The following is a 25,607-nucleotide window of genomic DNA, read 5'->3' as shown; positions in this document are numbered from 1 at the left end:
CTTCTCGTCGCATCCCTCCTCGCGCTCTTCCCCTCACGCTCCGCCCTTTAGGGCGGCAGCAGCGAATCAGAGCGCGAGGCGCGGCCGCGAGCGCCTTTTCCCGGCCACCCATTGGCTGCCGCAAGAGCGGGGGGCGGGGTCACAGCCGCGAGTCATGTGAGGGGCGCGGTCACGTGAGCGCGGGCGGGTGTCATGGCGGCGCCCGGGGCGGCGGCGCTGCCGCTGCTGCTCCTCCTGAGCGGGGCCGCCGCGGGCTGCGGGTACCAGGTGCGGCCGGGGGGCTCGGACAGGGGGTCTGGGGGCACCGGGATGGGCCGGGGACATTGGGACAGCCGGGGGGGGCGTCCTGGGTAACGGCGACTCCGGGCGGGGGCACCGGGAGGGCACCGGAGCGATGTCGGGAAAGGGGAACTGGGAGAACTGGTGGCGCTGGGGGTGGACTGAGGGCACTGGGGGAAAGGGGAACTGCGGTCAGTGGGGTTGTAACCGCTTCCGGAGGCCAACGGTCCTCCTGGGGGGGCGGTGGGGGGGTCCTGGGGGGTCCCGGGGGTGACCCGGGGGGTCCCAGGAGGGTCCGGGAGGTCCTGGGGGTCCCGGGGAGTCCTGGGGAGGGATCCGGGGGGTCCAAGGAGGGTCCTGGAGGGTCCCAGGGATGATCCGGGTGGTCCTGGGGGGTCCTGAGGGTGACCTGGGAGGGGTCCCGGTCCTTACCCTCTCCCAAACCCCCCAGTCGTGCCCCCCGACCCGCCCGGACATGCTGAACGTGCACCTGGTCCCGCACACACACGACGACGTGGGGTGGCTCAAGACCGTGGATCAGTATTACTATGGGGGTGAGCGGGGACGGGGGACACCGGGGGGACACTGGGGACACTGAGGGGACACCAGGAGGGAGGGGACGCCCCCGAGGCTGCCGGGCAGGTGGGGGAGGTGTCACCTGAGGGAGGGACACGTGGCAGGAGGGGACAAGGGACACCGAGTGACACCAATGGTCACTTTGTCACCCTGGCTCTGGGACGTGGCACTTGGGGCGTGTCCCCACTGTCCCCTCTGGGGCTGGCACAGATGTCCCCAAGGTGCCACTGTGTCCCCAGTGTCCCCATGAGCAAGGTTTGGGGTCACCCAGTGCCCCCCGTGTCCCCAGTCCTGAGTGTCCCCATGGGCAGGGTTTGGGGTGTCCCCAGTCCCGAATATCCCTGTTCCAGGGGTTTGGGGGTTTGGGATTTGGGGTTTTGGGTTCAAGGATGACCCATTTCTGTCCCCAGTGCGGAACTAGGAGCAGCACGCCGGTGTCCAGTGCATCCTGGACTCGGTGGTGTCCCCAGTGTCCCCATGGGTGGGGTTTGGGGGTCTGGGATTTGGGATTTAGGGTCACAGATGACCCATTTCTGTCCCCAGTGCGGAACCAGGAGCAGCACGCGGGGGTCCAGTACATCCTGGACTGGTGGTGGCTCCTGTCCCCAGTGTCCCCATGTCCCCAATGTCCCCATGGGTGGGGTTTGGGGGTCTGGGATTGGGGTTTTGGGGTCTGGGATGATCAATCCCTGTCCCCCCATCCCCAGTGCGGAACCAGGAGCAGCACACGGGGGTCCAGTACATCCTGGACTCGGTGGTGGTCCCTGTCCCAGGGGTTTGGGGGTCTGGGATTGGGGATTTAGGGTCACGGATGACCCATTTCTGTCCCCAGTGCGGAACCAGGAGCAGCACGCGGGGGTCCAGTACATCCTGGACTCGGTGGTGGCCGCGCTGGCCGCTGACCCCTCCCGGCGCTTTATTTACGCCGAGGTGGCGTTTCTGGCCCGCTGGTGGAGCCAGCAGGACTCGGCCACACGGAGATTGGTCAGGGAGTTGGTGGAGCAGGGTGAGACACTGGGGGGACTGGGAGGGGATTGGGGGCACTGGGAGACACTGGGAGGGACATTGGGGACACTGGGAGGGACTGGGGGGCACTGGGAGGGACTGGGAGACACTGGGAGGGACATTGGGGACACTGGGAGGGACTGGGAGACACTGGGAGACACTGGGAGGGACATTGGGGACACTGGGAGGGACTGGGAGGGGACTGGGGGGAACTGGGAGGGGATTGGGGGGGACTGGGAGGGACATTGGGGACAGTGGGAGGGACATTGGAGGGACTGGGAGACACTGGGAGGGACATTGGGGGCACTGGGAGGGACTGGGGGGACACTGGGAGGCTCATGGGTGACACTGGCTGATACTGGGGGACACTAAAAGGGCCACGGGTGACACTGGGATTTTTGGGGTCTCTCCTGAGGGATTTTTGGGGTGTCCCTTGAGGAGTTTTGGGGCATTTTCCGAGGGGTTTTTGCAACATTCCCTGACGAATTTTTGAGACATCCCTCGTCGGGTTTTTCGGGCCCCTCTGAGGTGTTTTTTGAGGCACCCCCTGACTGTTTTTGGGGTGTCCCGTGCCCCCCCAGGCCGGCTGGAGTTCGTGGGGGGCGGGTGGTGCATGAGCGACGAGGCCACGACTCACTACGGGGCCGCCCTGGAGCAGCTGGGGCTGGGCCGGCGCCTCCTCAGGAGCCTCTTCGGGGCCTGCGGGACCCCCCGGGTGGGCTGGCAGATCGACCCCTTCGGCCACTCCCGGGACCTGGCCGCCACCTTCGCACAGGTGGGGAGCCCTGGGGACCCCCAGGGGTGTCACTGGGGCTGGATGGGTGTCCTCAGGTTGGGTTTTGGGGTCCCTGGGGGTCCCCAGATGGGTTTTGGGGTCTCTGGGGGTCCCCAGATGGGTTTTGGGGTCCCTGAGTGTCCCCAAATCAGCCCTGGAACCCCCAGATCAGCCCCGGGACCCCCCGGGTGGGCTGGCAGATCGACCCCCTGAACCCTGGTGACCCCCAGGTAGGTTGTGATGGATTATTTGGGCCCCTCCCTGACCCCCCAGATGGGCTATGACAGGTTTTGGGGACCCCCAGTGACCCCCAGGTGGGCTGTGATGGGGTTTGGGGACCCCCCTGACCCCTGTGACCCCCCAGGTGGGCTATGACAGGTTTTGGGACCACCCTGACCCCCAGGTGGGCTATGATGAGGTTTTTGGGGACCCCCTGATCCCTCTGCCCCCCAGGTGGGCTGTGATGGGTTTTGGGACCACCCTGACCCCCAGGTGGGCTATGATGAGGTTTTTGGGGACCCCCTGATCCCTCTGCCCCCCAGGTGGGCTGTGATGGGTTTTGGGGACCCCCCTGACCCCCGTGCCCCCCAGGTGGGCTACGACGGGCTGTTCCTGGGCCGAGTTGACCACCAGGACAAGTGGAGGCGGCTGCAGCGCCGGGAGCTGGAGATGGTCTGGAGGGGGAGCAGCAGCCTGGAGCCCCCCCGGGCCGACATCTTCACTGGTGACCCCCTGGGGGGACCCCTGGGACCCCCAAACTGACCCCCTGACAGTGACACCCCCCCCCGGGCCGACATCTTCACTGGTGACCCCCCAGGACCCCCCGGGACCCCCAGAGTGACCCCTGACAGTCACCCCCAAAATGACCTGCCCAGGACCCCCAAACTGCCCTGGGACCCCTGACAGTGACCCCCCTGGGACCCCCAAACTGCTCCCTCTTGTCCCCAACCCTGTCACTGGTGTCACTGCCAGTGTCCCCAACCCTCCCTCCTGTCCCCAACCCCTTCCTCCTGTACCCCTGTCCCCCGGGAGGTGACACCCCTGTCCCCAGGGATCCTGCCCAACATGTACAACCCCTGTCCCTGTCCCCTGTCCCCCTGTCCCTGTCCCCTGTCCCCGGTGGTGGCCCAGGAGGTGACACGGCTGTCCCCAGGGATCCTGCCCAACACGTACAACCCCTGTCCCCTGTCCCTGTCCCCAGCCCTGTCCCCGTCCCCTGTCCCTGTCCCCCATGGTGACCCCAGAGGTGACACCCCTGTCCCCAGGGATCCTGCCCTGTCCCCGTCCCTGTCCCCTGTCCCCTGTCCCCATCCCCTGTCCCCCGAGGTGACATTGCTGTCCCCAGGGATCCTGCCCAACATGTACAACCCCCCCCCGGGGCTGTGCTGGGACCAGCTCTGCTCCGACCCCCCCGTGGTGGACGGGGACGGCCCCGAGCGCAACGTGGATGTCATTGTCACCTCCTTCCTGCAGGCCGCCCACAGCCAGGTATGGCCAGGGACAGACAGGGGACAGACAGGGGACAGACAGGGGACACCCAGGGGACAGACAGGGGGACAGCTGGGGGGGGGCTGAGGGTATGGGGGGGGTCACTGTGTCCCTGGGGTGGGGGTCCTGAGAGTCCCTGTCCCCTGGGATGGGTGGAATGGGTGTCCCCAAGTGTCCCCAAGTGTCCCCTGGGTGTCCCCTGGATGTCCCCAGGTGTCCCCGTGTGTCCCCATGCCCCAGGCAGGGGTCCTGAGTTGTGTCCCTGGGTGTCCCCAAGTGTCCCCAGGTATCCCTGTGCCCTGGGATGGGATTCCTGGGTGTCCCCAGGTGTCCCCAGGCCCCTCAGAGGTGTCCCCTGTCCCCAGGCGCAGCAGTACCTGTGTGTCCCCAGCTGTCCCCTGTGTGTCCCCTGTCCCCAGGCGCAGCAGTACCTGTGTGTCCCCAGGTGTCCCCAGCTGTCCCTGTGTGTCCCCCGTCCCCAGGCGCAGCAGTACCTGTGTGTCCCCAGCTGTCCCTGTGTGTCCCCCGTCCCCAGGCGCAGCAGTACCTGTGTGTCCCCAGGTGTCCCCAGGCCCCTGACAGGTGTCCCCCGTCCCCAGGCGCAGCAGTACCTGTGTGTCCCCAGGCCCCTGACAGGTGTCCCCTGTCCCCAGGCGCAGCAGTACCGCACCAACCACATCCTGATGACGATGGGCTCCGATTTCCACTACGAGAACGCCCACCTGTGGTTCAAGAACCTGGACAAGCTCATCACCCACACCAACGCCCGGGTGAGGGGGGGGGGCTGTCCCCGAGCCCCCCGGGGGGTCCCCAGAGCCCCCCGGGGTGTCCCCAGAGCCCCCCAGTGACCCCAGTGTGTCCCCAGAGCCCCCCAGTGACCCCCAGTGTGTCCCCAGCAAGCCAATGGCAGCCGTGTCCACGCCCTGTACTCCACCCCGTCCTGTTACCTGCAGGAGCTGCACCGGGCCAACCTCACCTGGTGAGAGAGGGGAGGGGTCTGGGGGGCCTGGGGGGTCAGTCTGCGGGTCTTGGGGCTGTTTGGGGGTCATTTTCAGGGGGTCCTGGGGCCGTTTGGGGGTCCTGGGAGTCAGTTTGGGGGTCCTGGGGCAGTTTGGGGGTCCTGGGGGTCAGTCTGGGGGGTCCTGGGGGTCAGTTTGGGGGTCCTAGGGGGTGAATCTGGAGGTCCCAGGGGGTCTCGGGGTGGTTTGGGAGTCCCAGGGGTCAGTCTGGGGGGTCAGTCTGGGGGTCTTGGGGTCAATTTGGGGGTCCCAGGGACAGATGGACAGCGGGGTGGGACAGACAGACACACAGACACACAGACACACAGACACACGGACAGACAGACAGACACACAGACAGTGTCCCCCCCCCTCAGGCCCCTGAAAAGGGACGATTTCTTCCCGTACTCGGACGGGCCCCACCAGTTCTGGACCGGCTTCTTCAGCAGCCGCCCGGCCCTCAAGGGCTACGAGAGGCTCAGCAGCGGCTTCCTGCAGGTGGGGAGGGGGCTGGGGACCCCCGGGGGGGTGGGGACCCTCCTCGGGGTGTGGGGACCCTCCTCGGGGTGTGGGGACGCTCCTGGGGGTGTGGGGACACCTGGGGACCCTCCTCTGAGGTTTGAGGACCCCCCTTGTGGGTTTGGAGACACCTGGGGACCCTCCCCGGGGGTTTGGGGGCACCTGGGACCCCCAGGACCTCCTTCGTGGATTTGGGGACCCCCCAAGGACCTCCCTCCTGGGTTTGGAGACCCCAGGCCCCCCAGAGTGACCCCCAGCCCCCCAGGTGTGCAGCCAGCTGGAGGCTCTGGCCGGACCCTTGGCCCGGGAGGGTCCCTTCGGCCCCGGGGACAGTTCGGTGCTCCGTGAGTACCCGGGGGGCAGCTGGGGGTCCTGAGGGTCAGTTTGGGGGTCTTGGGGCAGTTTGGGGGTCTTGGGGCACCGTGGGGGTCCTGGGGATCAGTTTGGGGGTCCCGGGGGTCAGTCTGGGGGTCACTGTCAGGGGTCAGTCTGGAGGTCCCAGGGGTCAGTTTAGGGGATCCAAGGGGGTCAGTTTAGGGGTCTCGGGGGGAGTCACTATCAGGTGGTCTTGGGGCGGTTTGGGGGTCCCAAGGGTCAGTTTGGGGGTCCCACACTGGTGCCCTGGAAGGGGTCCCACACCTGAAGGGGGTCACACCCCTGGGAGATGACCCCCCCCTGTATTTAGAGCCCCCTGATCACCCCCAGCCCCCCATTTCCCCCCAGGCCGGGCCGTGGCCGGTTAGAGCCCCCTGACCACCCCCAGCCCCCCCAATCCCCCCCAATCCCCCCGTGCCCCCCAGGCTGGGCCGTGGCCGGTTAGAGCCCCCTGATCACCCCCAGCCCCCCAAATCCCCCCCAATCCCCCCGTGCCCCCCAGGCCGGGCCGTGGCCGTGCTCCAGCACCACGACGCCGTGTCCGGCACCGAGCGACAACACGTGGCCAACGACTACGCCCGTCAGCTGGCCCAGGGCTGGGACACCTGCCAGGTGAGCCCCTCCCTCACCTGTCCTGGGGGCTTTGGGGGGCTGAACCGCCCCCCTGACCGCGGCTGACCCCTCCAGGTGCTGGTGGCCAACGCTCTGTCCATCCTGGGGGGCACCAAGGAGCCCCTGGTGTTCTGTAACGCCCTCAACGTCAGCGTGTGTCCCCTCACCGAGGGCTCCCCGCAGGTCAGGGGGCTCTGGGGGGCTCTGGGGGGGTTTGGGGAGGGGTTGGGGGTCCCCAGGGGGTGACCAGGCGCTGTGACCCCTCCCCAGTTCACGGTGATCCTGTACAACCCCCTGGCCTGGGCGGTGCGGTGGCCGGTCCGGCTGCCGGTCAAGGGCGGCTCCTACGGCGTGAGTGACCCCCAGGGGAGGCCTGTGCTCAGTCAGGTGAGACCCCTGACCCCCCTGTAAGGCCTCAAAAATCCTCCTGTGATCCCTGTGACCCCTGAGACCCCCAAAACTCCCCTGAGACTCACAAAATCCCCCCATGACCCCCCTGTGACCCCCAAAATCTCTCTGTGACCCCCCCCCAAATTCCCCTCTGACCCCCCTGTGACCTCATTGACCCCCTGTGACCCCTTGTGAACCCCAAAAACCCCCTGTGACCTCCCAAGACTCCCCTGTGACCCCCAAAAACCCCCTGTGACCCACCCTGACCCCCTGTGATCCCCCTGTGACACCCCCAAAACCTCCCTGACCCCCTGTGACCCCTGTGACCCCTGTGACCCCCTGTGACCCCTGTGACCCCTGCCCTTTGCCCCCAGGTGGTCCCAGTGTCGGGGGTGACCCTGTGACCCCTGACTGACCCCTGGTGACCCCTGTGACCCCTGTGACCCCCCTGACCCCCTGTGACCCCTGTGACCCCTGTGACCCCTGCCTGACCCCTGTGACCCCTGCCCTTTGCCCCCAGGTGGTCCCAGTGTCGGGGGTGACCCTGTGACCCCCTGTTGACCCCTGTGACCCCTGTGACCCCCTGTGACCCCCTGTGACCCCTGTGACCCCTGTGACCCCTGCCCTTTGCCCCCAGGTGGTCCCGGTGTCGGGGGTGACGCGGCGGCTCCGGGGGGTCTCAGGGGGGGCTCCGGGGGAGCTCCTGTTCCAGGCCTGGGCCCCCCCCTGGGGCTTCAGCACCTTCCGGGTGCAGCAGCTGAGCCCGGGGGGGGCCCGGGACCCCTCCCCAAAATCACCGCCGGGGGGGGCAGAGAACCCCTGGATCGAGAACGAGGTGAGGGGGGATTTGGGGGTCCCAGGGGGGTCCTGGGGGGTCAGTCTGGGGGTCCTGAGGGGTCCTGGGGTCAGTCTGGGGGTCCCGGGGAGGTTTGGGGGTCTCAGGGCAGTTTGGGGGTCACTGGCAGGGGGTCCTGGGGTGATTTGGAGCATCCAAGGGGGTCAGTCTGGGGGTCTTGGGGCAGTTTGGGGGTCCCAGGGGGCTCAGTTTGGGGGTCCTGGGGGGGGTCACTGTCGGGGGTCAGTGTGGGGGTCTCGGGGCAGTTTGGGGGTCACTCTAGGGGTGTCAGTGGCTCCCCTGGGGAGGTGGGCGGGGGTCTCAGCCCCCCCTGTCCCCCCCCAGCACCTGCGTGTCCAGTTTGACCCCGTGACGGGGGTCACTGTCAGGGGTCTCTGTCAGGGGTCAGTCTGGGGGTCCCGGGGGTCACTCTGGGGGGGTCCCTGGCTCCCCTGGGGAGGTGGGCGGGGGTCTCACCCCCCTCCATCCCCCCCCAGCACCTGCGTGTCCAGTTTGACCCCGTGACGGGTCACCTGAGCGAGATCCACAACCTGGCCCGGGGCTTCTCCCTGCCCGTCTCCCAGGCCTTCTACTGGTCAGTCTGGGGGGCTTTGGGGGTCCTGGGGGGCAGTCTGGGGGTCCTGGGGGTCAGTCTGGGGGGCTTTGGGGGTCCTGGGGGGCAGTCTGGGGGTCCTGGGGGTCAGTCTGGGGGGCTTTGGGGGTCCTGGGGGGCAGTCTGGGGGTCCTGGGGGTCAGTCTGGGGGGCTTTGGGGGGTCCTGGGGGTCAGTCTGGGGGTCTTGGGGGTCAGTTTTGGGGTCCTGGGGGTGAATTTGGGGGTCCCAGGGGGTCAGTTTGGGGGTCCCAGGGGTCACTCTGGTCCTCTTGGGGCACTTTAGGGGTCCCCATCAGAAATGCAGATTTTGGTGGATTTTCCGGTAACTTTGGGGGGTCCTGGGGGTGTTTTTGGGGGGTCTCAGCCCTCAAGGACCCCCTGGGGGTGTTTTTGGGGTCGCCTAGCCCCCAGGGACCCCCGGACCCCTCCCCACAGGTACAACTCCAGCACGGGGGACGGGCAGAGCCCCCAGGCCTCGGGCGCCTACATCTTCCGGCCCAACTCCTCCTCACCTGTGCCCGTGGGCAAGCGGGTCACCACACACCTGGTCAAGGTGAGCGGGGCCTGGGGGGTCACTGGGGGGTCCCTGGGGGGTCACTGGGGGGTCTCTGGGGGGTCACTGGGGGTCTCTGGGGTCACTGGGGGGTCACTGGGGGTTACCGTGGGCAAACGGGTCACCACACACCTGGTCAAGGTGAGCACGGCCCGGGGGGTCCCTGGGGGGTCCCTGGGGGTCCCTGGGGGGTCTCTGGGGGTCACTGGGGGCGTCCCTGAGTGTCCCCTTTGTCCCCCACAGAACGAGGTTGTGCAGGAGCTGCACCAGAATTTCTCCTCGTGGTGCTCCCAGGTGCTGCGGCTGCGCCCGGGGCAGCCCCACCTGGAGCTCGAGTGGACCGTGGGGCCCATCCCCGTGGGGTGAGCTGTGGGGAGGGGTCCCGAGCCCCCCAGACCCCTTTTGGGGCCCCCCCAGGTGACAGGTGTGTGTGTGTGTCCCCTGCAGGGACGGGCTGGGCAAGGAGGTGATCAGCAGGTTCCAGACCCCCCTGAGCACCAACGGGACCTTCTACACCGACTCCAACGGGCGCCAGGTGCTGCAGCGCAGGTGAGGGGCCAGGTGAGCCCTGGGGTGGCCCCAGGGGGTTCAGGTGAGCCCTGGGGGTTCAGGTGAGCCCTGGGGTGGCCCCAGGGGGTTCAGGTGAGCCCTGGGGGTTCAGGTGAGCCCTGGGGTGGCCCCAGGGGGTTCAGGTGAGCCCTGGGGTGAGCCCAGGGGGACCAGGTGAGCCCTGGGATGTCCCCAAGGGGCCCAGGTGACCCCCAAGGGGCTCAGGTGACCCCCGTGACCCCACCTGGCCCCTCCTCAGGCGTGACTTCCGGCCCACCTGGAACCTGAGCCAGAGTGAACCCGTGGCCGGGAATTATTACCCCGTGAACACCCGGATCTTCATCAGGGTACGGGGGGGATACCTGGGGAACACCTGGGGATACCTGGGGAACACCTGGGCACACCTGGGGGTGGGTGGGGCACACCTGGGCACACCTGGGCACACCTGGGCACACCTGGGAGTGGGCTGGGACACACCTGGGGCACACCTGGGGCTGGGCTGGGCACACCTGAGGCACACCTATGGCTGACCAGTTCACACCTGTGCCCCACCCCACCCCCCTCCCACCTGGGCAGGACGAGCAGGTGCAGCTGACGGTGCTGACCGATCGCTCCCAGGGCGGGAGCAGCGTCCTGGACGGGTCCCTGGAGCTGATGGTGAGTGGGGACACACCTGGGACAGGTGTGGGGACACACCCAGGGCGGGGCACACCTGGGCCAGGTGTGGGGACACACCCCAGGACAGGGCACACCTGTGACACACCTGTGCCACACCTGTCCCCAGGTGCACCGGCGGCTCCTGAGGGACGATGGGCGTGGCCTGGCGGAGGCGCTGGACGAGCCGGGGGCCGATGGGCGGGGCCTGGTGGGGCGTGGCCGGCACCTGCTGCTCCTGGAGCGCCCCGAGGCCTCGGCCGAGCTGCACCGGCCCCGGGCACAGGAGATGGTCACACCCCCGTACCTGGTGCTGGCGCCCGGAGAGGGGCCTCACCTGAGACAGGTGAGCGGGGAGGGGCTTGGGGGGTCAGGTGTGAGTGGGGAGGAGTTGTGGGGTCACCTGTGAGAGGGGAGGGGTTATGGGGTTACCTGTGCCAGGTGAATGGGGTGAGGTCTCCCAGGTGAGATGGGTGGGGTCTCCCAGGTGAGCAGGGTGAGGTCTCCCTCACCAGGTGAGCAGGGTGGAGTCGCCCAGGTGAGAGGGGCGGGGCTGCCACCTCACCTGCACCAGGTGGGTGGGGTGGGCTCTCCCAGGTGAGAGGTGGGCGTGGCCGGGGCTCACCTGCCCCAGGTGAGGTGGGCGTGTCCCGGGGCTCACCTGCCCCAGGTGAGATGTGGGTGTGGCCAGGGCTCACCTGCCCCAGGTGAGATGTGGGTGTGGCCTGGGCTCACCCGCCCCAGGTGAGGTGTGGGTGTGGCCCAGGGCTCACCTGCCCCAGGTGAGGTGGGCGTGTCCCAGGCTCACCTGCCCCAGGTGAGGTGGGCGTGTCCCGGGCTCACCTGCCCCAGGTGAGGTGGGCGTGTCCCAGGCTCACCTGCCCCAGGTGAGATGTGGGCGTGTCCCGGGCTCACCTGCCCCAGGTGAGGTGTGGGCGTGTCCCGTGGCTCACCTGCCCCAGGTGAGGCCGGCGTGTCCCAGGCTCACCTGCCCCAGGTGAGGCGGGCGTGTCCCGGGGCTCACCTGCCCCAGGTGAGGTGGGCGTGTCCCCCCGCAGTTCTCGGGGCTGCGCCGGGCGTTGCCCCCCAACGTTCACCTGCTGTCGGTGGAGCCCCGGGGGGGCGGGGCCGTCCTGCTCCGCCTCGAGCACCTGTTTGAGCGGGGGGAGAGCCGGAACTGCTCCCGGCCCGTCACCATCGACCTCACGGTCAGTCATGGGGGGCTGGGGGGTCCTGGGCCTGTTTTGGGGGGTCCCAGCCCCATTTTGAGGGTCCTTAGGCTGCTCCAGGGGGTCCCAGCCCCTTTTTGGGGGGTCCCAGCCCTGTTCTGGGGGGTCTGGGGGAGTCTGGGGGGACTTTGGGGGGTCTGGGGGGGGTATGGAGGGGTCTGGGGGGGTTGGGGGGGCAAAGGGGGTCTGGGGGCTCTTTGGGGTGTCTTGAGGCCTCTGCTGGGGGATCCCAGCCCTGTTTGGGGGGTTCCAGTCCCATTTTGGGGGTTTTGGGGGGTCCCAGACCCATTCTGGGGGGTCCCAGCCTTGTTTTGGGGGTCCTGGGGCTGCTCCAGGGGGTCCAGGGTGGCTCCTGCAGCCCCTGGGGTGACTCTGGGGGGTCTCTGCCATCTCCCCCCACCCCATTTCAGTCTCTGGGATATTTGGGGTGACCCTGGGGGTCTCTAACCCGCCCCCCCACCGCCCCCAGACCCTTTTCTCTGCCTTCACCGTCACCTCAGTGCAGGAAATGGCCCTGGGGGGGGACGTCCCCCTGGGCAGCGTCTCCCGCCTGCTCTGGAACACCCCAGAAGGTATTTTGGGGGGTCTGGGGGCTTTTGGGGGGGTCCCGGGGGTCTCACCCACCCCTCACACCCCTCGTTGCCCCCCCAGGGACCCCCAAACCCCGTCGGGGGCCCCCCCTGGACCCGCGGCGGGTTCGGCTGGAGCCGATGGAGATCAGAACCTTCCTGGCCTCGGTTCGGTACTGAGGGGGCTGGGGAGGGGGTTTGGGGGTCCCAGGGGAGACCCCCCACCCAAATAAAAACACATTTCAAGTCTCCAGAGTTGTGGTTTTTAATGGGGGGAATCCGGGGGGGGCTCCTGGGAGTCCTGGGGACAGGGGGGGACCTGTGGGGAGGGGAGGGGGACAAGGGAGGGGTGGGGATGTGGCAAAAGACCCCTCCCCAAAATCCCAGACCCCCCAAAAAAATCCCAAACCCCCTCCCCATATTCCAACCCCAATTTAAATCCCAAAATTGAATTTATTTTCCCAAAAAAATTCCATTTTTCCTTAATTTCCCCACTCCCCCCCATCTATAGACACCCCCCAAAAAATCCCAGACCCCTCCCCATATTCCAACCCCCTCCCCTTATTCCCAACCCCATTTTAATCCCCAAAATTCAATTTATTTTCCCAAAAAAATCATTTTTTCCCTTAATTTCCTCCCTCCCCTTTTATCCCTGGACCCCCCCCTTTATTCCCAACCCCCCCCCGATATTTTGGGACCCCTCCCCAATATTCTGGGCCCCCTCCCCACCTCCTTGGGCCGTTTTTGGGGGGGGTTTGGGGGTCCCGGGCGTCGCCCCTGTTTGTTCTGGAGCCGCTGCCGTTTCTCCTGCAGGGAGGGGGCCACGCCCCCCCTGGAAGGGCCGGAGTGAGACCCCCGGGACCCCCCCCAAACCCCCTTTATCCTCCTCCAGACCCCCCTAGACCCCCCAAAGATCCCCAGACCCCCCTAAAGACCCCCCAGACCCCCTTTACCTCCCCCAGACCCCCTCAAAGACCCCCCAAACCTCCCCCAGACTCCCCAAACCCCCCAAAGACCCCTCAGACCCCCTTTACTCCCTTAAAACCCTCCCAGACCCCCTTTACCCCCACCAGACCCTCCCAGACCCCCTCAAAAACACTCCAAACCTCCCCCAGACTCCCCAAACCCCCCAAAGACCCCTCAGGGACCCCCCCAACCCCCCCAGACTCCTCCCAGACCCCCTTTACTCCCCCCCAAACCCCCTTTATCCCCTCAAGACCCTCCCACAGCCCCCCAAAGACCCTCCCAGACCCCCCTGACCTCCTCAAAACCCCCCCAGACCCTCTTTACACCCCCCAAACCCCTCCAGACCTCCCCCAGACCCCCCCAAACCTCCCCCAGACCCCCTCAGGGACCCCCCCAACCCCCCCAGACCCCCTTTATCCTCCCCTGACCCCCCAAAAAACCCCCCCAGACCCCCCAGATGCCCCTAGACCCCCCAGACCCCCCCCAAAATCCTCACCCGGGCCTGGCCTTGGCTTTGGGCCCCCAAAAGGCTTCGGGGTTTTCGGGGAACCTTTTGAGGCCGCGGCGCCTCGAGCCAGGATTGGCCTCGGGGTGGAGGGAGAACTGGGCCTGGAGCCTGGGGGGGGAAAAGGGGGTCTCTGAGGGGGTTTGGGGGGGTCTGGGGGGTCCTTGAGGGGGTCTGGGGGGGATTTGGGGGGTCCTGAGGGGGTCTGGGGGGTCTTTGGGGGGTCCCTGAGGGGGTTTGGGGGAGGTTTGGGGAGGGTAAAGGGGATTTGGGGGGGCCTGGGGGGGTAAAAAGGGTCTGGGGGTGGTTTGAGGGGGGTCAGGGGGGTCCCTGAGGGGGTTTGGGGGGTCCCTGAGGGATTTGGGGGGGGGTAAAGGGGGTCTGGGGTGGGATAAAGGGTGTCAGGGGGGGATTTGGGGGGCTTTGGGGGGTCCCTGAGGGGGTTTGGGGGGTTCCTGAGGGGGTCCTTGAGGGGGTTTGGGGGGGTTCCTGAAAGGATTTGGGGGACCAGGATAGGGGTTTGGGGGTCCCTGAGGGCGTCTGGAGGGGGTCTGGGGGATCTTTGGGGGGGTAAAGGGGGTCTGGGGGGTCCCTGAGGGGGTTTGGGGGACCAGGATGGGGGTTTGGGGGTCCTTGAGGGCGTCTGGGGGGGTAAAAGGGGGTCAGGGGGGTCTGGGGAGGGGGAAATGGGGGTCAGGGGGGGCTTTGGGGGGTCTTTGGGAGGTCCTTGAGGGAGTTTGGGGGGTCCTTGAGGGGGTCTGGGGGGATTTCGGGGGTCCCTGAGGGGGTCAGGGGGGGATTTGGGGGGTCTGGGGGGTCCCTGAAGGGTTTGGGGGTCCCTGAAGGGGTTTGGGGGAGGTTTGGGGAGGGTAAAGTGGGTCTGGGGGGGTCTCTGAGGGGGTTTGGGGGGTCCCTGAAGGGTTTGGGGCACCAGGATGGGGGTAAAGGGGGTCTGGGGGGGGTCTGGGGGATCTTTGGGGGGGTAAAAAGGGGGTCTGAGGGGGTCAGGGGGGTCTCTGGGGGTTATTTTTGGGGGGTCTCTGGGGGGTATTTTGGGGGGTATTTTGGGGGGTATTTTTGGGGGTATTTTGGGGGTCTCTGGGGGGTCTCAGGGGGTATTTTGGGGGTCTGGGGTCTCACGTGGGCGGCACCGAGAGGATCCGCGCGGCCGGGCTGGACTCGGGGAGACGCTCCAACTTCACCGGGTGCAGCCGGGCCTGGGGGAAATGGGGGAAAAAATGGGAAAAATAATGGGGAAAATGAGAAAAAATAAATGGGAAAAATGGGGAAAAATAGGGAAAAATAATGGGGAAAAATGGGGAAAATATAGGGAAAAGTGGGAAAATAATATAGGGAAAATAATGGGAAAATATTGGAAAAATAATGGGAAAAAATGGGGAAAGAATGGGGAATAAATTGTGAAAAAATGGGGGGGAAATGGGGAAAGAATGGGGAAAAATAGGGATAAATGAGAAAAAATAAATGTAAAAAATATGGGGGAAAATGGGGAAAAAATGAGGGAAAAATTAATGGGAAAAATGGGGAAATAAATGGGGAATAAATGTGGAAAAAATGGGGAAAAAATTGGAAATAAAATGGGAAAATAATGGGGAAAATTTGGAAAAAAAATGGTAAAAAATGGGGAAAAATCAGAAAAAAATTAGAAAAAAATGGGAAAAAATAGGAAAAAAATTAGAAAAAAAATGGAAAAAAATGGAAAAAAATCAGAAAAAAAATTAGAAAAAAATGGGAAAAAAATCGGAAAAAAATAGGAAAAAAATGGGAAAAATTCAGAAAAAAATTAGAAAAAAATTGGAAAAAAAAAAGGGAAAAAATAGGAAAAAAATGGGGAAAAATGGGGAAAAAAAGGGCAAAGGAGGGTCCATTGAGCCGCAGCCCCCCGGGCTCACCCAGCAGCGCATGATGTCCCAGAGCACGGCCGGGGGCGCGTCGGTTTTCACGGCGTTTCTGCAGGCGTGGGACAGCGACACCCGGAACCCGGCGTGCAGCAGGGCTGACCTGGGGGAAACAGGGGGTTTGGGGGGTCTGAGGGGTCCCTGAGGGAGTTTAGGGGGTCCTTGAAGGGGTTGGGGGGGGTCAGGACAAGGATTTGGGGGTTCCTGAATGGGTTTGGGGGGTGCCTGAGGGGGTTTGGGGGGTGCCTGAGGGGGTTTGGGGGGTGCCTGAGGGGGTTTGGGGGGTGCCTGAAGGTGTTTAGGAAACCAGAATGGGGGTTTGGGGGAGCCCCAGGGGTCCCTGAAGGGGTTTGGGAGGTTCTTGAGGGGGTCTGGGGGGTCTCTGAAGGGGTTTGGGGGGGTCCCTGAGGGGATTTAGGATCCCCAGAAGGAGTTTTAGGGTCCCCTGCAGGGGGCTTTGGGGTCCCTAAAGGTGTTTTGGGGTCCCTGAAGGGATTTGAGGCTCCCTGAGGGTTTGGGGGAGTCCCTGAAGTGTTTTGGGGTCCCCTGAAGGAGTTTTGGGGTCCCCAGAAGGGGTTTAGGGGTCCCTGAGGGGGTCTGGGGGTCCCTGAAGGGGTTTTGGGGGTCCCCAGGGGTCCCTGAAGGGGTTTTGGGGTCCCCAAGGAGGTTTTGGGGTCCCTGCAGGGTTTGGGGTCCCACCTGAGCTGCAGCAGGGCCGGGGTGTTGCTGCGCACGGCGCTGCTGAGCCCGTCCAGGGTGTGGTACAGGGGGACGTCGCTGAGCTCCTGTGGGGACACAGTGTCACCTCTGTCACCACTGTCACCTGTGTCACCTCCCCGGGGTCACCAGTGTCACTTCTGTCACCTGTGTCACCTCCCTGGGGTCACATTGTCACCTCTGTCCCCTCCCAGGGACACCAGTGTCACCTTGGGGATGTCCCCAGTGTCACCATTGTCACCTCTGTCACAACTGTCACCCCAGGGGTGTCCCCAATGTCACCACTGTCACCCCAGTGTCACCATTATCACCCCAGGGCTGTCCCCAGTGTCACAATTGCCACCCCAGGGGTGTCCCCAGTGTCACCATTGTCACCCCGGTGTCACCACTGTCACCCCAGGGGTGTCCCCAGTGTCACAACTGTCACCTCTGTGTCACCATTGTCACCCCAGGACTGTCCCCAGTGTCACCATTGTCACCTCGGCCACTCCAGGGGTGTCACCATTGTCACCCCAGTGTCCCCAATGTCACAACTGTCACCCCAGTGTCCCCAGTGTCACCCCAGGCTGTCCCCAGTGTCACCCCAGGCTGTCCCCAGTGTCCCCAGTGTCACCATTGTCACCTCGGCCACTCCAGGGGTGTCACCATTGTCACCCCAGGGGTGTCCCCAATGTCACAACTGTCACCCCAGTGTCACCATTGTCACCCCAGGGCTGTCCTGGGTGTGCCCAGTGTCACCCCAGTGTCACCATTGTCACCCCAGGGCTGTCCTGGGTGTCCCCACTGTCCCCCCAGGCTGTCCCCAGTGTCCCCAGTGTCCCCACTGTCCCCCCAGGCTGTCCCCACTGTCCCCCCAGGCTGTCCCCAGTGTCCCCAGTGTCCCCACTGTCCCCCCAGGGTGTCCCCAGTGTCCCCACTGTCCCCCCAGGGTGTCCCCAGTGTCCCCGGTGTCACCCCAGGGTGTCCCCAGTGTCCCCCGGTGTCACCCCAGGGGTGTCCCGGGTGTCCCCAGTGTCCCCGGTGTCCCCGGTGTCACCTCAGCGATGACACTGAGCATCCCCAGCATTCGGGGCTCGGTGCTGAATCTCCCGGGGCTCCTCTCCAGGGACCCCAAAAGTCCCTCCACGAATTCGGGGTCGTGCAGAGGCTCCGCCCAAATGGGGCCCCCGACCTGGGAAATGGGGGGAAAAAATGGGGGTTCAGGGAGTGAATTTTGGGGTTTTCATGGGGTTATATGGGGTTAGATATGGGGTTATATGGGGTTAGATATGGGGTTATATGGGGTTAGACATGGGGTTATATAGGGTTATATATGGGGTTATATAGGGTTATATATGGGGTTATACGGGGTTAGATATGGGGTTATACGGGGTTAGATATGGGGTTAGATGGGGTTATATATGGGGTTATACGGGGTTAGATATGGGGTTTATATGGGGTTATATATGGGGTTATATATGGGGTTATATATGGAATTATAAACGCAGTTATATGGGGTTATATATAGAGTTATATACAGGGTTATATAGAGTTATATATGAGGTTATATGAGGTTATATACGGGGTTTATATGGGGTTAGATATGGGGCTTATATGGGCTTTATATGGGGTTATATACGGGGTTAGATGGGGTTAGATATGGGGTTATATATGGGGGTATATATCTGGTTATATAGGGTTATATGGGGCTATATATGGGTTTATATATGGGCTTATATAGGGTATATATGGGTTTATATATGGGCTTATACATGGGCTTATATAGGGTTATATATGGGTTATATAGGGTCATATATGGGGTTATATAGGGTTATAAATGGGCTTATATAGGGTTATAGATGGCGTTATAGATGAGGTTATATAGGATTATATATAGGGTTATAGATGGGGTTTATATGGGGCTATATATAGGGTTATAAATGGGGTCATATATAGGGTTATATATGGGTTATATGCAGTTATATATGGGGTTAGATAGGGGATTATATATGGGGTTATATTATGGGTTATAAAGGGTTATATATAGGGTTATAGATGGGGTTATAGATGGGGTTATAGATGGGGTTATAATTGAGGCTACATAAGGTTATATATAGGGTTATATAGGGTTATATATGGGGTTATATATAGGAATGGGATGGGAATGGGGTGGGACAGGTTAATGGGATGAGATAAAGGGATGAGATAATGGGATTGGGATGGGAATTTGGGGCTGACCCTCACCTGGTGCCGCTGCCCACAGAACTCACAGGTGACCCCCACGGGCGGCCCCGTGGCCGGGCTGTACTTGAACCTGGGGGGGACAGACACCATCAACACCCCCCAAACCCTCCTGGGGACCCCCTGGGGGTCTCAGGGACCCCCCAGGGATCTCAGGGACCCCCCAAAGATCTCAGGGACCCCTCGGGGATCTCAGGGACCCCCCGAGGATCTCAGGGACCCCCCAGGGATCTCAGGGACCCCCCAAAGATCTCAGGGACCCCCCAAACCCTTTTAGGGACCCCCCAAGGATCTCAGGGACCCCCTGGGGCTCTCAGGGACCCCTCAGGGATCTCAGGGACCCCCCAAAGATCTCAGGGACCCCTCGGGGGTCTCGGGGGGTCTCAGGGGGGTCTCAGGGAGACTCAGGGGGGTCTCAGGGGGTCTCAGGGATCTCAGGGACCCCTCGGGGGTCTCGGGGGGGTCTCAGGGAGCCCTCAGGGATCTCAGGGACCCCTCGGGGATCTCAGGGGGGTCTCAGGGGGTCTCAGGGGTCTCGGGGGGTCTCAGGGACCTCAGGGGGGTCTCAGGGGTCTCGGGGGGGTCTCAGGGGTCTCAGGGGAGGGGACAGTACCCGTTCCCGTGGCTGGTGACCCTCCCCAGGCGCTGCAGGTGGTGGGAGCCGCAGCCCACGCAGTGAAACACCAAAGCCTGTTTGCTGTAAATAAAAACAAACTCAGGACGAGGTTTGGGACCCCCAAACCCCACGTGGGGACCCTCCCCGAGCTCACCTGGCCGAGGCTTTGGCCTTGGCCTGCCCGGTGAACACCTGGACCCCTCCCCGAGGCTTTGGCCTTGGCCTGCCCGGTGAACACCTGGACCCCTCCCCGAGGCTTTGGCCTTGGCCTGCCCGGTGAACACCTGGACCCCTCCCCGAGCTCACCTGGCCGAGGCTTTGGCCTTGGCCTGCCCGGTGAACACCTGGACCCCTCCCCGAGCTCACCTGGCCGAGGCTTTGGCCTTGGCCTGCCCGGTGAACACCTGGACCCCTCCCCGCGCTCACCTGGCCGAGGCTTTGGCCTTGGCCTGCCCGGTGAACACCTGGACCCCTCCCCGCGCTCACCTGGCCGAGGCTTTGGCCTTGGCCTGCCCGGTGAACACCTGGACCCCTCCCCGAGCTCACCTGGCCGAGGCTTTGGCCTTGGCCTGCCCAGTGAACACCTGGACCCCTCCCCGAGCTCACCTGGCCGAGGCTTTGGCCTTGGCCTGCCCGGTGAACACCTGGACCCCTCCCCGAGGCTTTGGCCTTGGCCTGCCCGGTGAACACCTGGACCCCTCCCCGAGCTCACCTGGCCGAGGCTTTGGCCTTGGCCTGCCCGGTGAACACCTGCACAAAGACTCGCACGTAGAAGTCGGCGCTGACCGAGAGCAGCGGCCGCACGAAGCGCTGGTAGCAGTTGGCACGGAGGTCCAGGCTGTGCAGGATGATCCGCAGGGCCTGGACAGAAAGAAAATTAAACTTTTATTTATTTGTTTATTTATTGTCTTAAATATATATATTTATATATATATAACACTTTTTAAAAACTAATATATATATATATATAAAATAAATTATATTATATATAATTAAAAAATATAATTAAAAATATATTTATAATATATATTATATATAAATATTTGTAATATATATTTATAATATATATTATATATTATATATTATATATTATATATAATATATTATATATAAATAATTGTATAATATAATATATATGAATACTATATATAAACATATATTTATATAAATAATACAAATATGATTATATTTATGAGGTTTCCCTGATCCATCTTCCTTCAATTACAGGTTTCGTATTTTCAGAACCTTTTGCTATACATTTATATATTCACATATAAATATATTTATATATGAATATATAAAAATATATCTAGAAAATCTATATATATATTTATATATATAAATATACATATTCAAGATACATAGAATAAATAAATTTATATATATATATAAATATATATAAGAATAATTGAATATATATATAAATATACATATTCAATATATATATTTTATATATATAAATATATATATAAAAATAAATGAATATATATAAACATACATATTCAATATATATAGAGAATATATATATTTATATATAAATAAATATATAAATAAATGAATATATATATAAATATACATGTTCAATATATATATAGAATATATATATTTATATATATAAATATAGATATAAGAATAAATGAATATATATAAATATACACATTCCATATATATATAAAACATACATACCTATATATAAATATATACATATAAATAAATAAATATATATATAAATATACATATTCAATACATATTTTTTTATATATAAATATATATATAAATAAATGAATATATATATATATGTACAGGTATAAATACATATACGTACGATTTTATTATTTTTAAAACCACATTTAAACCTTCATAACTTTAACATTACATTATCATTTACAACTTTAACTTTATATTATTACATTATAAGATATTCTACCCTAACTCTGCACTGACCATCTCATGGCAGAACTTGCCCTTGAGGGACACGGCGCCGTATTTGCTGTAACAGGTCTCTGAGCAGTTCCCGGCCATCACCGCCATGTCCGTGCACGTCACACACAGCAGCCCTGCTTCGGGGGGTCACCGCGGCCTCAGCAATTGGGTCTGGGGGCTTCGGGGGTCCCCAAAGCCCCCCAGACTCACCCCCCTCGCTCACGGCCTGGACGGCGGCGTCCAGGAAGGGGGAGGGGCTCCCGTAGGGGTCCAGGTCAATGACATCGAAGGGGTCGCCCTGGGCTTTGCTCTGGTACATCACAGACCTGGGGAGGGGTCCCCAGAGACCCCCAGGGGATGGTCAGTACCCCCTTGGGGACCCCAAAATCCCCCCGACCCCAAAAAACCCCCCTAAAGACCCCAAAGTGGGCAAACGGGTCATGAGGATCCCCCAAACCCACCCAGAGATCCCCAGAGATCCCAAATGGGGGCAAAAGGGTAATGGAGACCCCCTAAAGACCCCCAGAGACCCCAAAATGGGGCAAAAAGGTCATGAGGACCCCCCTAAAGACCCCAAACTGGGGCTGGAGGTGTTGGGGGGACCCCCAAAGTGGGGCAGGGGGCTCCCATAGGGGTCCAGGTCGATCACGTCAAAGGGGTCGCCCTGGGCTTTGCTCTGGTACATCACAGACCTGGGGAGGGGTCCCCAAAGACCCTCAGGGCCTCATCGGGGACCCCAAAATCCCCCAGACCCCAAAAAACCCCCCCAGAGACCCCAAAAAACCCCCCAGAGACCCCAAACTGGGGTAAAAAGGTCATGGGGACCCCCCTAAAGACACCCAGAGACCCCAAAATGGGTAAAAGGGTCGTGAGGATCCCCCAAACTGCCCCCCAGAGACCCCAAAATGGGTCGGGGGGTCCCAGGAGTGGGTTGGGGGTCCCGGATGTGGGGTCTGGGGGGTCTTGGGTGGGATTTGAGGGTCCCAGGGGACACTTTGGGGTTCCCCCAGCCCAACCCCAAATCCCTGGGTGGGGTCTGGGGGTCCTGGATGGAGTTTGGGGGATCCTGGGCGGGGTTTAGGGGTCTCGGGTGGGGTCAGGGGGTCCTGTGGGTGGGGTCTGAGGGTCCTGGCCGGGGTCAGGGGGTCCCAGGGGCAGGGTCAGGGGGATCCTGGGTGGGGTCTGGGGGTCCCGGGTGGGGTTTGGGGGTCCCAGGGCAGGGTCAGGGGGTCCATGGGGGGAGTTTGGGGATCCCATGGGTGGGTCTGGGGGTTCTGGGTGGGGTCAGGGGTTACCAGGGGTGGGGTTTGGGGGTCCTTGGTGGGGTCTGGGGGTCCCAGGAGTGGGTTTGGGGGTCCCAGGTGGGGTTTGGGTTACTGGGGGCGGAGTCAGAGAGTCCTGGGCGGAGTTTGGTGCTCTGGGGGCGGGGTTTGGGGGTCCTGGGCGGGGTTTGGGGGTCCCAGGTGGGGTCTGGGGGTCCTGGGCGGGGTTTGGGGGTCCCAAGGTTGGGCCTGGTGGTCCCAGAGGAGGGTCGGGGGGTCCCGAGCAGAGTTTGGGGGTCCTGGGCGGGGTCTGGGGGTCCCATGGGTGGGTCAGGGGTCCCGGGCAGGGGTTACTGGGGCAGGGTCAGGGGGTCCCTGGGTGGGTCAGGGCGGGGTTTGGGTGTCCTGGGCGGGGTCTGGGGGTCCCATCCAGGGTCAGGGGTCCCGGGCAGGGGTCAGGGGGTACTGGGGGCGGGGTTTGGGTGTCCTGGGCAGGGTCTGGGGGTCCCATCCAGGGTCAGGGGTCCCATCCAGGGTCAGGGGTTACCTGGCCTCGGCCAGCAGGGGCGTGACGAGCCCCCCGACCCCGTTCCGGGCCACGTTCCGGGCCATGAGGGCGGCGGCCCGGGGGGAGCAGTCGGTGGCCACGATGGACCCCAGACCCGGCACCTCCCGGGCAAAGCGCACGGAGCGGAGCCCCGAGGCCGCCAGCGCCTCCAGGACCCGGAGACCACCCTGGGGGGGCGATAAAGGGTTAAATGGGGGGTGGGACCACGCCCAGGACCCCCCAAAACCCCCCAGAGCCTCCAGGACCCTCCAAAACCCTCCAGGACAGCCCAAAACCCCCCAAAACCTTCCAGGACACCCCCAGGGCCTCCAGGACCCTCAGACCACCCTGGGGGGCATTAAAGGGTTAAATGGGGGGTGGGAGGGTCCTTGGGACCCCCTAAAACCCCCCAGGGCAGCCCCAGGATACCCCAAAACCCCCCCAGGAGCCCCGAGGCCGCCAGCGCCTCCAGGACCCGGAGACCCCCCTGGGGGGGCGATAAAGGGTTAAATGGGGGGTGGGAGTGTCATCAGGGCACCTCAAAATCCCCCAGGACACCCCAAAACCCCCCAGGATACCCCAAATCCCCCCATGACCCCCCGGGACCCCTCAAAACCCCTCAGAATCTCCCTCAAACTCCCCCAGGTCCTCCCAGACCCCCCCCAAAATCCCTCAGGACCCCCCAAACCCCCCAGGACCCCCAAAATCCCTCCCAAATCCTCCCAGACACCCCCAGGACCCCGTGAGACCCCCCAAATCCCACCCAGGACCCCCCAATCCCCCCCAAATCCCCTCAGAATCCCCCCCAAATCCCTCCAGGACCACCCCAGGACCCCCCAAATCCCCCTCCAGGTGCCCCCAAAACCCTCCAGAACCCCCCAATCCTCCCTAAATCCCCCCCAGACCCCCCAAATCCCCCTCAGGACCACCCAAGACCCCCCCAGGACCCCCCAAACCCCCCCATTTACCTCGCAGGGCTCCCCAGGCCGGGCCACCCTCGGGGGTCCCTCCCCAGTCTCGGGGTCCCCTTTGGGCTCCTCCTCCCCCGGGAGAACGACTGGAAAAAAGGGGAGGGGGCTGTGAGACCCCCCAAAATGGGGCTGGGGGATTGGGGATTGGGGGGAAGGGGAAAAAGCCCCCCAAAATTAGGGGGAGACCCCCCAAAAAAGGGTCCTGAGTACCCCGAATTCCTTTGGGGCGCAGGCGGAGCCGGGAGAACTCGGTGAGGACGGCGCAGCTGGGGAGGGGAGGGGGCTTCAGATGGGGGAGAGACCCCCAAAAACTCCCCCCAGAGACCCCCAAATTATCACAGAGACCCCCAAATTATCATAGAGACCCCCAGAGTCCCCCAGGACCATCCCAGAGCCCCCCAAGTTCATCCCAGAGACCCCAGAGCCCCCCAAAACCCACCTGGGACCCCCCAAATCTCCCCCAAAACCCTCCCAAACTCCCCCCAGGACCTCCCAGAGCCCCCCAGATCTCCCCCAAAACCCCCTAAAACCCTCCCAGACCCCCCCAGACCCCTCAGAATCCCCCCCAACCCCCCCCCCAAGACCCCCCTGAGATCCTTGAGACCCTCCAGGACCCCCCTAAAACCCCTCACAACCCCTCAAAACCCCCTCAGAATCCCCCCCAAACCCCCTCAGGACCCCCCAACCCCCCCCCAGGACCCCCCAAACTCACGTCAGGTCTCTGTTAAACCCCTGCACGGGGTTATAAAACACCTCGTTGGCCTCGGGGAAGACGATGGTGGCTTTGCCCTCCGTGATCAGGGTCTCCCCGGGGGTCCTGGGGGTCTCATCCTCGTTTTTTGGGGTCTCAGACTCGTTTTGGGGGGTCCCAGCCTCGTTTTTTGGGGTCTCAGACTCGTTTTTTGGGGTCCCATCCTCATTTTGGGGGGTCTCAGACTCGTTTTGGGGGGTCTCAGACTCGTTTTTTGGGGTCCCAGCCTCGTTTTGGGACCCCAAAAGGGTCGTGGGGCCGTTTTGGGGAGGGAGGTCCATTCTGGGGGTCCTAAAGAGGGTCCTGAGAGCTGCAAAGGGGGGCAGAGGGAGGTCAGTGGAGGGGGATTTTTTGGGGGGAAAAATAGGGGATTTTGGGGGGATTTTTTGGGGGGAAATAGGGAATTTTAGGGGGGGGGATTCAGGGAATTTTGGGGAAAAAGAAGGGGAATTTCGGGGGTGGGGGGAATGGGGAATTTTGAGGGGGAATTTCAGGGGAAAAAAGGGGAATTTCGAGGGGGGAAAGGGGAATTTTCGGCTCCCGCCGCTCACCCGCGCGCGCCGCCCCGCGCATCCCCCTCACATGGGCGCCGCCATCTTCTTCCGGTCACGCGGCCCGACGGCGGCCGCGAAGGGTCAAAAATCCTCCGCTCCCCGCGCAGGGAAAAAACGCGCTCCTTCGCCAGCACCTCCCGGCAGCTCAAGGAAAAACCGATCCCTCCTCTCCCAACCCGAGGAGCTCCGCGGGTCAGAGATCCCAGAATCGATCCCCAGAATCTTTTTCTGCCCGTTCCCGGCGTGTTTTTCTGCGTTTCTGGCTCCGCCCCGAGGGCACCGACGGGGATTCTGCAGAGGGTCCTGAAAGCTGAGGGAGGGGTCACCGGAGGTGATTTTGGTGGGAAAAAATAGGGAAGTTTGGGTCCCCCCGTCGCTCACCGGCGCGCATCTCCCCTCACATGGGCGCCGCCATGTTTTTCCGGCCGACGGCGGCCGTGAAGGGTCTTAAAACCTCCGCTCGCCGCGCTGACTAAAACGCGCTCCTCCCCGTAACGCGGAGAAGAACTGATCCCTCCTCTCCCAACCTGTGTCGAAGATCCCACAATCCATCCCTAGAATCGTGGTTTTTTTTTTCCCGTTCATATATAAAACCTTTTTACATTTCTTGCGTTACCGGTAGAATGAAGTTGGATGCAC

At 62.0% G+C, this 25,607-nt stretch overlaps 2 protein-coding genes across 4 annotated transcripts; one reads left to right on the top strand and one right to left on the bottom strand.

Moving 5' to 3' along the window:
* Positions 1–188: 188 nt before the first annotated feature.
* On the top strand, positions 189–12,346 carry MAN2B1 (mannosidase alpha class 2B member 1). 3 transcript variants are annotated; one of them, XM_083881912.1, is made up of 24 exons: positions 189–267; positions 731–833; positions 1,688–1,861; positions 2,442–2,635; positions 3,227–3,359; positions 3,981–4,123; positions 4,777–4,893; positions 5,020–5,102; positions 5,499–5,619; positions 5,906–5,984; positions 6,518–6,627; positions 6,703–6,810; positions 6,898–7,014; positions 7,655–7,852; positions 8,350–8,447; positions 8,902–9,019; positions 9,263–9,381; positions 9,467–9,568; positions 9,828–9,915; positions 10,145–10,225; positions 10,353–10,568; positions 11,281–11,430; positions 11,921–12,023; positions 12,103–12,346. In XM_083881912.1, exons 1-24 carry the CDS (start codon positions 193–195, stop codon positions 12,198–12,200), a joined length of 2,928 nt encoding a protein of 975 aa, XP_083738038.1. In that variant the 5' UTR covers positions 189–192; the 3' UTR covers positions 12,201–12,346. The 3 variants fall into 3 exon arrangements, with proteins under 3 accessions (XP_083738038.1, XP_083738037.1, XP_083738039.1); XM_083881911.1 differs by lacking the exon at positions 189–267 and having other exon boundaries at positions 638–833; XM_083881913.1 differs by lacking the exons at positions 189–267; positions 1,688–1,861 and having other exon boundaries at positions 638–833.
* TRMT1 (tRNA methyltransferase 1) lies at positions 12,286–25,540 on the bottom strand (the record flags this gene model as incomplete). The annotated part of the gene is made up of 17 exons (XM_083881937.1): positions 24,966–25,540; positions 24,376–24,724; positions 23,874–23,929; positions 23,661–23,749; positions 22,693–22,880; positions 21,094–21,209; positions 20,905–21,017; positions 19,673–19,821; positions 18,958–19,041; positions 18,348–18,417; positions 17,161–17,295; positions 16,107–16,192; positions 15,402–15,510; positions 14,632–14,708; positions 13,483–13,602; positions 12,750–12,852; positions 12,286–12,339 (listed from the first exon to the last, which is right to left on the bottom strand). The coding sequence occupies exons 1-17, from the start codon at positions 24,985–24,987 to the stop codon at positions 12,286–12,288; spliced, it is 1,920 nt and encodes a 639-aa protein (XP_083738063.1). The 5' UTR covers positions 24,988–25,540.
* Positions 25,541–25,607: the final 67 nt, after the last annotated feature.

The sequence above is a fragment of the Zosterops lateralis genome, assembly GCF_965231275.1.
Source record: "Zosterops lateralis genome assembly, chromosome: 36".
NCBI lineage: Eukaryota > Metazoa > Chordata > Aves > Passeriformes > Zosteropidae > Zosterops > Zosterops lateralis.
The sequence above is the reverse complement of the archived record's forward strand: the minus strand, read 5'-3'. Positions and strand labels throughout refer to the sequence as shown.